The 14,141-nt window shown below is 43.1% G+C and overlaps 1 protein-coding gene across 1 annotated transcript; it reads left to right on the forward strand.

Moving 5' to 3' along the window:
* The first annotated feature begins 10,622 nt into the window (after positions 1 to 10,622).
* Positions 10,623 to 13,167, forward strand: LOC148477447 (speedy protein 1-A-like). Its single transcript, XM_088456712.1, has 4 exons — positions 10,623 to 10,634; positions 11,577 to 11,662; positions 12,488 to 12,647; positions 12,931 to 13,167. The coding sequence occupies exons 1-4, from the start codon at positions 10,623 to 10,625 to the stop codon at positions 13,165 to 13,167; spliced, it is 495 nt and encodes a 164-aa protein (XP_088312838.1).
* The last annotated feature ends 974 nt before the right edge of the window (positions 13,168 to 14,141 follow it).

The following is a 14,141-nucleotide window of genomic DNA, read 5'->3' on the forward strand; positions in this document are numbered from 1 at the left end:
CAGAGCGAGAGGCTATTGATAGACCATTACCCATTGCCCCTCAGTCCACCTTTGATCCAATCACAAATAACATGTCACTGAAATGTTTTTCAAGAATGTTGGAAACTACGGTCTCCAAGCATCCTAAGTTCAATAAATCGCTCCATCCTAATATGTCAAAAGAAGAATTCATGGCACTAAAATGCCTAAGCAAGGATGACAGTATAGCAATCCCCCCAGCAGATAAGGGGGGCGGGATTGTTATACAAAATATGACACAATACAAGGCAGAGATTTATCGTCACAGGAGTAGCGTCTCCTTATTCTTTCTATCATTCTAAGTGAAGCCCTGAGAGTGCCGCCCCATTACTTGTTTGCATATATATATATATATATATATATATATATTCTATACATTGTGCTCAATTATATTAAGCGCGAAGTGAATCAGCTCCCGGAGGTATTCAATTCATCATGCTGCTAAGTCCGACTAAGGATCTCTTCTAGCATCCCTCCTGGAATGCGAGAAGAAATACGACAAAAGTCCAGGCGCAATGCTGTTTTCTGCCCTTAGCGCCGGGCAGTTTAGTCGGAGAATGCCCGTTCTCGCACCTAAACACGCTGTTTAAGGTGCGAGAATGGCCATTCCCCGACCTAACAGCGGGCTGAATTGAATAGCGCCGGGAGCTCATTCCCGTTGCTATTCACTTCGCATTTAATTGAAGCCCATTGAGCGCAGTGCCGCACTGATAAGACTTTGGGCACTACAGTGTGTCCAGAGTCTATAGTGCATGCACAGGTCACCAAGAAAATGGCTGTGGCGGCCATTTCCCCTGTACTGAGCATGCGCAAAACAACGGGAAAATGGCCACAGCGGCCTTTTTCCAAAGTAATTAATTTTTTACAGTGCTGACACCGGCGCCGACATTGGACTCCTGAGTGGTAAGTATAATAAGGGTGCAGGGTGTGCGGTGCGGGCCCCAGGGGCCCATGTGAACCGCACACCCTGTACCCATTTTAAATATATATATACATATACACACCATAGATATATATATATATATATATTATATATATATATATATATATATATATATACATAAACACTCACATGTATGTGTATATATATATATATATATATATATATACAGTATATATATATATATATATATATATACATACATATATATACACACATATATACACACATAGTATATATATATATATACACACACAAGCTGGGCTGCTTTCCTTCCTGATTCCTGAGCTAGGTGACAGGATGGTGGGAGCAGGAGGGTCAGTGGGCGGAGCTTCGGGTGAGTTGGGGGGCAGAGCTTCGGCGGGTCAGAGGTGGGCGGGGCTATGGCCGGCCGGTGGAAGGTATGGGAGGTGGGCAAGGGATTGTGGAAAGGGATAAACTTAGCTGCAGGCGGCTGGTGGAAGAGTTACCTGGGCTGGTGGTGACAGGAAAAACAAAGTCTTTTTTTTCCTGTCCCCACCGCAGCCAGTGTATGTGGCCTATTTTCAATGGGAGGCCTGGAGCATACTTGCCTACCCTCCCGATTTGGTCGGGAGCCTCCCGAAAATCGGGTGCCGCTCCCGACCTCCCGGGAAGGCAGGCAATTTTCCCGGCTTCCGCTCTCCCTTCCTATCCTCCCGCTATAACCCCTGAAGCCCCCGCAGCGGGGGGGGCGGTGACGCGATTTGCGGGTCATTTTGGCCCCGCCCCCTGCTTCACAATGCCTATTTTGGCCCCGCCACGCCCACAAGTGATGTCACCCAGCCGGCCACTCCCCCTTGTCTCGGCCACGCCCCCTGTCCTGCGATCTGGCTGCTCCCTCCCGGAAGGAGCAGCCAGAAAGTCGGCAGGTATGGCCTGGAGCTGTAGCTCCACCCGCCCCATTGTTAATCCGGCCCTGGATAGATAGATAGATAGATAGATAAATAGATAGATAGATAAGAGATAGATAGATAGATAGATATATAGATATGAGATAGATAGATAGATAGATAGATAGATAGATAGATAGATAGATAGATAGATAGATATGAGATAGATAGATAGATAGATAGATAGATAGATAGATCTGAGATACTGTAGATAGATAGATAGATAGATAGATAGATAGATAGATATGAGATAGATATGAGATAGATAGATAGATAGATAGATAGATAGATATGAGATACTGTAGATAGATAGATAGATAGATAGATATGAGATAGATATGAGATAGATAGATATGAGATAGATAGATAGATAGATAAATAGATAGATAGATATGAGATAGATAGATAGATAGATAGATATGAGATAGATAGATAGATAAATAGCTATGAGATAGATAGATAGATAGATAGATAGATAGATAAAGTGTGTGTGTAATATAAATAAAAAACAGCTTCATGATAACGCTGTAATGGAATATGTGGTAAATACAATCAGTGTACACAAACACCAGTTAGTGGCACAGGGGCCCGAGGGTAACACAACCACACTGCAGCCATTATAGACAGAGTACACCCATGGCAGCGGGGGGGGCGGTGACACGATTTGCGTGTCATTTTGGCCCCGCCCCCTGCTTCACAATGCCAATTTTATCGGCATTGCGTAGCGGGGGTGGGGCCAAACTGATGCGATTACGTGACTCCGTCCCCGCCACGCCCACAAGTGATGTCACCCGGCCGGCAACTACCCCTTGTCTCGGCCACACCCCCCCTGTCCTGCCGATCTGGCTGCTCCCTCCCGGAAGGAGCAGCCAGAAAGTTGGCAGGTATGGCCTGGAGCTGTAGCTCAACCCGCCCCATTGTTAAATCGGCCCTGGATAGATAGATAGATAGATAGATAGATAGATAGATAGATAGATAGATAGATAGATAGATAGATAGATAGATATGAGATAGATAGATAAATAGACAGATAGATAGATAGATAGATAGATAGATAGATAGATAGATAGATATGAGATAGATAGATAGATATGAGATAGATAGATAGATAAATAGACAGATAGATAGATAGATAGATAGATAGATAGATAGATAGATAGATAGATAGATAGATAGATAAGAGATAGATAGATAGATAGATATATAGATATGAGATAGATAGATAGATATGAGATAGATATGAGATAGATAGATAGATAGATAGATAGATAGATAGATAGATAGATAGATAGATAGATAGATAGATAGATAGATAAAGTGTGTGTGTAATATAAATAAATAACAGCTTCATGATAACGCTGTAATGGAATATGTGGTAAATACAATCAGTGTACACAAACACCAGTTAGTGGCACAGGGGCCCGAGGGTAACACAACCACACTGCAGCCATTATAGATAGAGTACACCCATGGCTGACACGGAACAATACTTTGTAGCATGGGACCGGATACTGATGTAAGCGCAGGACACATGGCTACTAGGTCTATGGTCACACCAGCGATGTGTAATAGGCTAATGCTGCAGGAAACGTCTGATAGAAATAAACGCCTCCTGTCAGCATCTGTGATCCGAGAGTGCTGTATTAGAGCAGGAAGTCCACTCGGGCTTGTGGGAGCCGAGACCCTACCGCAGGGTCTCCGTCGCAAGCCCGATGGTCTCACACTGATTTTTGCGTCCTGTACATGCGTATGTATCGCAGTGCACGTGCGCGAACCAGCTGCTGCTTTTTCATATATCATATCTATCTATCTATCTATCTATCTATCTATCTATCTATCTATCTGTCTATTTATCTATCTATCTCATATCTATCTATCTATCTCATATCTATATATCTATCTATCTCATATCTATCTATCTATCTATCTATCTAATATCTATCTATCTATATATCTAAAATCGCATTAATTTGCATAATTTCGCAGTGGCCGGATGCGTGCGAGCGCAAGCTTGTGATCCGCGCTGAATCAGGACCAGAGCCTTGCAGAATCCATAATCAACTCTAGAATGTAGCCACTAATAAGCAGTAAATTAGCGCAAAACATAATGGGCCTGATTCCGTACGAATTGCTATTGCGATCACAGCTCCATAATCACATGCAGAGCTGCTGCTAATGTTTGCAATCGCACAACCGGCATAGAGATGCCCACTACTGCTATCTCACATCTGTAATACCTCACAGTCCTGTGTATATATCTGTAACATCAACCACAGCACAGCCAGCATAGAGACACCCACTACTGCTATCTCACATCTGTAATACCTCACAGTCCTGTGTATACATCTGTAACATCAACCACAGCACAGCCAGCATAGAGACACCCACTACTGCTATCTCACATGTGTAATACCTCACAGTCCTGTGTATACATCAGTAACATCAGCCACAGCACAGCCAGCATAGAGACACCCACTACTGCTATCTCACATCTGTAATACCTCACAGTCCTGTGTATACATCTGTAACATCAGCCACCGCTCAGCCAGCATAGAGACGCCCACTACTGCTATCTCACATCTGTAATACCTCACAGTCCTGTGTATACATCTGTAACATCAGCCACAGCTCAGCCAGCATAGAGACGCCCACTACTGCTATCTCACATCTGTAATACCTCACAGTCCTGTGTATACATCAGTAACATCAGCCACAGCTCAGCCAGCATAGAGACACCCACTACTGCTAACTCACATCTGTAATACCTCACAGTCCTGTGTATATATCTGTAACATCAGCCACAGCTCAGCCAGCATAGAGACGCCCACTACTGCTATCTCACATCTGTAATACCTCACAGTCCTGTGTATACATCTGTAACATCAGCCTCAGCACAGCCAGCATAGAGACGCCCACTACTGCTATCTCACATCTGTAATACCTCACAGTCCTGTGTATACATCAGTAACATCAGCCACCGCTCAGCCAGCATAGAGACACCCACTACTGCTATCTCACATCTGTAATACCTCACAGTCCTGTGTATACATCAGTAACATCAGCCACCGCTCAGCCAGCATAGAGACGCCCACTACTGCTATCTCACATCTGTAATACCTCACAGTCCTGTGTACACATCAGTAACATCAGCCACCCGCTCAGCCAGCATAGAGACGCCCACTACTGCTATCTCACATCTGTAATACCTCACAGTCCTGTGTATACATCAGTAACATCAGCCACAGCTCAGCCAGCATAGAGACACCCACTACTGCTATCTCACATCTGTAATACCTCACAGTCCTGTGTATATATCTGTAACATCAGCCACAGCTCAGCCAGCATAGAGACGCCCACTACTGCTATCTCACATCTGTAATACCTCACAGTCCTGTGTATACATCTGTAACATCAGCCACAGCTCAGCCAGCATAGAGACGCCCACTACTGCTATCTCGCATCTGTAATACCTCACAGTCCTGTGTATACATCAGTAACATCAGCCACCGCTCAGCCAGCATAGAGACGCCCACTACTGCTATCTCACATCTGTAATACCTCACAGTCCTGTGTATACATCAGTAACATCAGCCACCGCTCAGCCAGCATAGAGGCGCCCACTACTGCTATCTCACATCTGTAATACCTCACAGTCCTGTGTATACATCTGTAACATCAGCCACAGCTCAGCCAGCATAGAGACACCCACTTCTGCTATCTCACATCTGTAATACCTCGCAGTCCTGTGTATATAATCTGTAACATCAGCCATAGCTCAGCCAGCATAGAGACACCCACTACTGCTATCTCACATCTGTAATACCTCACAGTCCTGTGTATACATCTGTAACATCAGCCACAGCTCAGCCAGCATAGAGACGCCCACTACTGCTATCTCACATCTGTAATACCTCACAGTCCTGTGTATACATCTGTAACATCAGCAACCGCTCAGCCAGCATAGAGACACCCACTACTGCTATCTCTCATCTGTAATACCTCACAGTCCTGTGTATACATCTGTAACATCAGCCATAGCTCAGCCAGCATAGAGACACCCACTACTGCTATCTCACATCTGTAATACCTCACAGTCCTGTGTATACATCTGTAACATCAGCCACAGCTCAGCCAGCATAGAGACGCCCACTACTGCTATCTCACATCTGTAATACCTCACAGTCCTGTGTATACATCTGTAACATCAGCAACCGCTCAGCCAGCATAGAGACACCCACTACTGCTATCTCTCATCTGTAATACCTCACAGTCCTGTGTATACATCAGTAACATCAGCCACCGCTCAGCCAGCATAGAGACACCCACTACTGCTATCTCACATCTGTAATACCTCGCAGTTCTGTGTATACATCAGTAACATCAGCCACAGCTCAGCCAGCATAGAGACACCCATTACTGCTATCTCACATCTGTAATACGTCACAGTCCTGTGTATACATCAGTAACATCAGCCACCGCTCAGCCAGCATAGAGACGCCCACTACTGCTATCTCACATCTGTAATACTTCGCAGTCCTGCGCACACATCAGTAACATCGAGTAATATTGCAAGTTTAAATAAGCACACAAACTGCGTATGCCGTCGCAGTGGCTAATTTATGCACGGCCATGTAACGGCGTTCATACAGACTGGCACGCCTGCGTTTCTCTGACCACTCCCCCGTCACCACCCCGAAATGCTGACATCCCGTCACTCACTGTGCGATGGCTTTCTTTCTGTGTACGTGATCGCAGTGTGACTGCATTACTATCATGCGCACTGTGGTGCATACACATGCGCAGTACACACCATAGACCGATATGCATACGCGGTTATATTTGCGATCCATGCTGCATCAGGCCCAATATTCAGTAGCTGATATAAGTAACCACAAATTCAAGTATGTGCAATTAGAATATTCATAAATGCATGAGGACTATGGGGCCTATTCATCACACAATAAATGCCCGGTAACCATGAGGACACACTATTATTCCGCATATTTAGGTTACTGGGCCATTCATCATCAGGGGCCCGAATAGGAACATCTGATATTCAGCAATCTTCCAATACTGATAGTTTTCGGAGTTTGCTTGCAGGAAAAAGCGCCATCTTCATATGGGAAGGAGATTCAGGGATGCGAAGAGGGATCCCAGCGGATCCCTCTGCCAGCTCCTCGCTGCCTCCCCAGTGGCACCATTATCATACGCAGCGAGTTTTGTCACTCATTGTGAATGAAAAAACTCATTGATAAATATGGTCCTTTATCTTACCATAATATAGCAGACAATGTAATCACAGAGATCCGGGTCACTATCACTAATACACTTCTGTGGAACATTGCATCATTGTGCCTATCGCCTAAGTTGTAGATAGTATTCACTTATACCCCCTTCCCCCTAGATGCCAATTCAGTCATCACTGGGAATGCATTGGACCCATTGCTCTACTCCTTTAGCATTGCCTGGGCCTCTCACCTCTGGGCCCCATAGCAGCCAAACCATTTGCTGATGTGTCAGGGACCTAAGACAGGATAACTGCAAGTTTTCTCAGTAGACCTAAAAACAAGAAAACTGATATGCATATGACAAAGTCTTCCACCACAATTACTGCCTCATGTAATTGTAAATGTTACTATTAGATCCTTTATGTAATGCAGCATTTTAGCCTCAGTGGCCCATTAAGCCATGTTGTATCCATGACAACAGCACTAAAACATTAGTCATCAAAGGTTGTCATTGTGACATCACTTGTGATTGTTCAACCTGGCTGAGAGCTCTGGAGTCTTATGACATAACAGCCAGACCACTGACGAGCATAAGACTTTAGTTGCATTTCTTTATTTCTTTATTGATTTAATTAGTTAGTTATACTTATATTATTTTATTATATTATACTTAGTATTAGATATAGGCAGTAGGATAAGTTGTATTTATATTTTATAATTTTTTATATTTATATATATTTCATTTATTTTATTATATTATACTTAGAATTAGATATAGGCAGTAGGATAAGTTTTATTTATATTATAGTTTGTTATAGTTTATATTTTTCTATTTATATTATCTTCTACTTAGAATTAGTTAGTATTAGTTAGTATTTTATTATATTTTCTATATTTTTTTACTTTTTAGATAGATTTTAGTTTTATTTAGTTTATTTAGGACTTATACTCTTCAGTCTTTGCTGGTTGTGAGTGACAAGCAGAGCTATGGACAGTGGGTAAGTACCATAAGCGAGTCACTACAATAGTAAGCTATAGGGTGAGTAGTAATGGGGGGTCACGCTGGTAAGGGGATAGGTGTTTAGGTGACTGTGCACATAGTAGAGTCAGATATTATGCAGACAAACAATACCACTGATTTCTGCAAGTCAGTATAGAGGGTACAGATTTGTAACTAAGGGTCTGTTTACTTCGCCTTTGGGTGGAGATAAAGTGTATGGAGATAAAGTACCAGCCAACCAGCTCCTAGCTGTCATTTTTCAAACAAAGCCTGTGACATGGCAGTTAGGAGCTGATTGCTGGTACTTTATCTCTGTCCACTTTATCTCCATCCAAGGTTTAGTAAATACACCCCTAACTTTGTTATAGTTTTAGATCTAATTTTCTCTTCGAAAAAATAAATATAACAAATATATTCAGTCATAGAGCCAATATGACCCTCAAAATGATTCCACATGCAAATCGTCATCTTCTGGGACAAAGTATATAAATAAGATTAAAGCACATTTACAGAGGAATTACCTGATCTGTGGCTGGCTGCAGAGTTTCTTTCCACCTGCAAAACCATTTGGATTGCTATTGGCACTTAGGAGAGGCCTCTAATTGGGGATTGCTGTTATACTCTCAGTAGGATGACATTATAACCTCACATTATAACAGTTATCACTATGAGCATATTAGCCAGAACTACTATCCTGCAAAAGTAGCTGCACCCCCATTTTATGATGGCATTTCCCAAAAGCGGTATGTTACCCTCCTGTGCTGGGCACACACAAAATACAGCAAACAATGAATTGCAGAGGTGCATTTAAGGATGCTACATAGTATCCATTATCTTTCATTTGAAAATACTGTAATTGATCATTATTATCATATATAATAGAGAAAACTTTCTAATCACAGGACGCCAGCCGAGTTACACCCTGCTAAGAGGAGGAGAGTAGACAGCAGCCAAGATTCCCTGTCTACTTTCCTCGGACAGAAGGAGAGAGAGGCTTTCTCTGAATTGCTGGGTAAGGCTTATTCTCTTATTATTTATTATCACTTACAAATAATGTCTCAGGGTGCACTTCACTATTGATGCTTAATAATCAATTTTACTGATAAACTCTACTTAGAATACCTAATAGTTTGAAGAATCCACTCTTCCCATTTTCTGGTGATGGATGAATTTTACCAACTATTGGTTCTTCCAAGTGGAGTTTATCAGTGACTACTGGGCCTAATAGAACATGGAAGGACAGATGTGCAGAGCAGGACACAAGTGGCTGTGCTCATCCCTCCATCTCTGATACATGTGTCAGGCAGAGTAAGCTCATCCCAGCACAATGGGTGCAAAGCATTCAGCAAACCCCTATAAAGCATGGTGGCAGAGTAATCTCATCCCAACACAATGAGTACAAAGCATTCACCAAACCCTTATAAAGCATAGTGGCAGAGTAAGCTCATCCCAGCACAATGGGTGCAAAGCATTCACCAAACCCCTATAAAGCATGGTGGCAGAGTAAGCTCATCCCAGCACAATGGGTACAAAGCATTCAGCAAACCCCTATAAAGCATGGTGGCAGAGTAATCTCATCCCAAAACAATGGGTACAAAGCATTCAGCAAACCCCTATAAAGCATGGTGGCAGAGTAATCTCATCCCAACACAATGGGTACAAAGCATTCACCAAACCCCTATAAAGCATGGTGGCAGAGTAAGCTCCTCCCAACACAATGGGTACAAAGCATTCACCAAACCCCTATAAAGCATGGTGGCAGAGTAAGCTCCTCCCAGCACAATGGTAAGCTCCTCCCAGCTCAATGGTAAGCTCCTCCCAGCACAATGGGTACAAAGCATTCAGCAAACCCCTATAAAGCATGGTGGCAGAGTAAGCTCATCCCAGCACAAAAAGATTTAAACTGTAATAAGAGAAGATTCACTTGCAAAATTTTGTTTAGTATGCTACATTACTTTATGTATTACATTTATAACATAATGAATACTATTATATGGGTAGCTATGCAGAGGCGTCACTTAGCTTGGTGACACCAGGTGCGGGTGGTCTGAGTCCTTCTGCGCACCGTAGGCGCGTGCTCCCAAAAGGGTGCATGACTTTGCGGAAAGGGGCGTAGTCTCATCCACGAAGCCACACCCCTTGAGTGTGCCGATCGAGGGGACATTACCACCTCTCATTCTAGGCACACAGTGGGCTTCCCCAGTGCTCCTGCAGCTGCTGAGGCAGTCCACAGTCTCTCCCTGTCTCTCTCCGCGTCCTTGCATCACTGTAATACCATCCGAGGGGGTGATATCAAAATAGCAGAGCAGCTCTGCTATTTTGGTATCACCCCCTTTGGATGGTGTCACCCAGTACGGCCCGTACCCCCTTGTGACGCCAGTGTAGCTATGTAGAAAGGCAGTTACCTATCAACCAATGAAATTCTGTCATTTTCCCCACTATATCCTCTATCATTACATTTCATGCTTTTCATTTCAGAATTACCTACAATCCAGCATTTCCTGCAGAGGGATAAAAACCTGTGGATGTCCGACAAGGTATTTCCTTATTATTATTAGCCAGTACTTCTCTCACTATACAGCAGTTTATAGGGGATTCCAACTTCATATGTTTTAGTGTTTGCTTTATCTCTCATTATGGAAGTTCCCCATGTCGCTTCCAGTAATGTACTTCCCAACATATACCAATGACTGTCTCTTCTGACATAAGGATCATTGTGTGTAAGGTTATTTCAGAGGCATGCTAAGAGATGAGGGGGCTCTCATAGTAAGACACCCCCCATACCACTGCTGGCTGTGGTTGTGCCCATGTAGTGCCCCTCCCCATACTTGCTCCCGGCTGTACGGCCATCTTTCCAACAATGTATCTGGCACAGTGACCGAGTCTTTTCTATCTGTTGTGGAGTCTCCATCTTTTCCAATACCTTGCCGGAAAGATATGATGACATGTGCCCATTATAGAACCACCACCAATTTATCTGCATCGTACTCATACACTTACTTACCTACATTACTTCATTTGAAAGTCGTGAGCATTAATAAATGCGGATTGTGATAAAAATGCCCCATATTATGAATTGGTGGGGGCACTATTGTGTGGCATATTATGAATTGGTGGGGGCACTATTGTGTGGCATATTTTGAATTACTTAATTGAATTCAAAAGGGTATAAATAATAATCAGTGGTTCTATGTACATATTTAAATGCATCTCAATAACTATATGTTTCAGATTTAGCAATGCATCGCACCCAAAATGTTGCCCTTCAAAATTATAATGTGCCCTCCTTTTTGGTCAGCACCCTCCCAAGCAAATCCTAGAGTGGGTACTACTAGACCACATTTAGATCCTCCAAAACTATGCTTCCAAATCCCATAGCCATGTTACCAATGTTATTCCCAACAGAGGACAATAGTACTGCTGGTGTATGTATACACGCATTTCTCCATCTAATAATGTATCTGGTATTTCTATTCTAGTACTTACTGGCGATGGTTCTCATCTATTTCATGAGGGCCGGTCTCACTGAGGATGAATACACCGTCGGCAACTTTTACTGCGCACTGTAAGTATTTTACCTCATTAATTTATGAAATGAGACCGGAATACAAAATGTTTCAGAAGAACTGACTAACCAAGTCAGGGGTTATTTACTCATCTAAAAATAATTGACTGTACTTTCAGACAATAAAGTTTCCTGAGTTCAAACTAAACATCCCAAATTATACCGTAGCTATCAGTGTAACATCAGGACACAGCAATGTCCTGGCCAGTCTAAAATGTTATCATTTATCATTGATTATCGTGGCAATATAAGTGTACATACCACAGTGATTCAACAGTGATTTATCACCATGGCAGGTGAGCAACAATACCCAGCTGCCATGGAGAAAACAATCCAGAGCTGTAAAAGTTAGTTATCACTCTAGAGACCTCCGTTCTCCTCTGAGTATGTACGTGGCCAGGTCATCAGTATACCTGAAAGCATAATATAAAAATACAACATTATCCCAAAAATATACTATATATTTCTGGGAGAGGAACGATACGCCCATACTTTTAAAAAGATCAAAGTGATTCTTTCCATTACTGCCATCCTGAGATGGAGCTAACAAATAGGAATCATTTTGGATAGTTGATAAATGATACAAAGCTGGAGAAGAAATTATCTATGGAAATCTCATTATGAAATTGTTTCCAGTAAAGAGAGGCCCTTAACACCATTATGGCCAGAGAAGGGCTGTACCCTTCCACACCACAGTCTATCCGTAGCCTTGTACTTGGCATAAAAGGAGCTGGCGAAAACATGGTAGGTACTCTGTAATACTGGTAATTTAGACATGTTTGCAGATGTGATGCTTATTATTACTGTGTTCTTCTGTTTCTATAGCTTTCTGGCCAATCAAATGGAAGAAGATGAACTGTTTTATGTAAGAATGTACGATGACATCGCTAAGGTGTATCCACGAAGGTTCTTCCGTAAGAAAAAAGATGCATTTTGGGCCAGGATCCAGCGCCGCACATACGTGGCTCCAGAACAGCTGGAAGAGGTGTGTAACGTAGTAGATTAAGTTCATGGGTGAGAATGTCATGGACCACACTGGGAGTAATGTTACCTACACACTATACAATTACTGGAGCGATTTGTCAAAAATCGGGTGATCGGCCTGATTTATGTTATAGTGTGTATGAAAATGGTTAGAAAACATCCAGAAATGCATTCCTACCATTATCCGATCTGTCAGTCTAGAACGAAAATCTCAGCCTCATTTTCCTAATATTACCACCATGACAAGTTGAATTATAATTTTCTTTTTTTATGTTTTTAACTAGGTGATGAGAGGGGATGATCACTGGGCATGGAAAAGGGAAAGAAATATCCACCTAGGAGGGGCCGTAAGGTACTATCTGCCCCGGAGCACCATACCTGCCCACCAAATGGCAGCTGAGGTCCCCAGGAATAGTATCACCGGACCACCTCCTGTGAGAGCAGAGGGAAGCCCAGCTGCCAGCATCCGCCTTGCCGAGGTGCCACAGAGGAGGTGGAGTGGAGGTTGCCACTGCGCATAAAGACCCACACTGGCGAGCAGAGGCGGATTTAAACATCATGGGGCCCTAAGCAAGACACCAATTTGGGGTCCCACTTTCTCGAACAATCCGTCTGACAAAGGATCCAGTGTGGTCTGAAATGCGTTAAGCCTGGCGTATTATTTATCTGACTCTGGGGGACAATTGCTGGTACCGCTCATCATCGCAGGTGGCAGGGACAGTCCGGAACTGCACCCACACCACCATTCCCTATTATCAGCTGCGGGACTGTAAGATGGAGACTGACGTGCTCCTGTGTTACCACTAAGGAGTATTTTATACTGTACAAAATTACTTTATATTGTAAGTGCATTGTGTGAGTAAATGTGATTTTTATGTCTCTGCACTGTGGCTTGTTTCTGTTCTTTTTTTTCCATCAATACATTTTTATTGAATGTATTGCAAAATATTTATAGGGGTACAAAAAAGAGAAAAGGGAAAACATACATAAAATAAATTATAAAGTGGGGGTCTGGTTACAGTACAGCCATAGACATTAGACAAAAACTTAAAACCATAAATACAGAAAAGCAATAAGTATTTTTATCCGCTTGTGGGAGCCCATTCAAACCAAAAGGAGAAGGACTCTGAGGATTTAGAGAAGACAGGAATAGGGGTGCACCTCTTCCATCTGTAACATGCCAGGGGTGTCATTTCATAGAGTGGGAGATGAAGTGGCAGGGGTAGAACTATGGTAGACAATGGAGGCGCCTGTCACTGGGCTCCAGCTTTGAAGAGGGCACCTCCTCCATTGTCCACAACATAGTCACCCCACTTAGGGCTGTAACTATGTACCCGGAGTGTACCGGCTGCCCAATACATGGCACCTCTTCCCGGCACCTAAGAAGCCACCATACACTAGTGGAGAGGTCCATGTCAGACCATCAGCTGCTGCCTTCATCTATCTATAGCCTGTCTGTATGCAAATTGCTACATTATAGTGTCAGCGGTTGCGA

The sequence above is a fragment of the Taudactylus pleione genome, unplaced genomic scaffold (assembly GCF_031769625.1).
Source record: "Taudactylus pleione unplaced genomic scaffold, aTauple2 ptg000711l, whole genome shotgun sequence".
NCBI classification, from domain to species: domain Eukaryota; kingdom Metazoa; phylum Chordata; class Amphibia; order Anura; family Myobatrachidae; genus Taudactylus; species Taudactylus pleione.

Coding starts and splice junctions, on each gene's coding strand:
- LOC148477447 (XM_088456712.1), top strand. Junction 11,663..12,487: donor GGCAACTTTTACTGCGCACT/GTAAGTATTTTA, acceptor CTGTTTCTATAG/CTTTCTGGCCAATCAAATGG. Junction 12,648..12,930: donor CTCCAGAACAGCTGGAAGAG/GTGTGTAACGTA, acceptor GTTTTTAACTAG/GTGATGAGAGGGGATGATCA.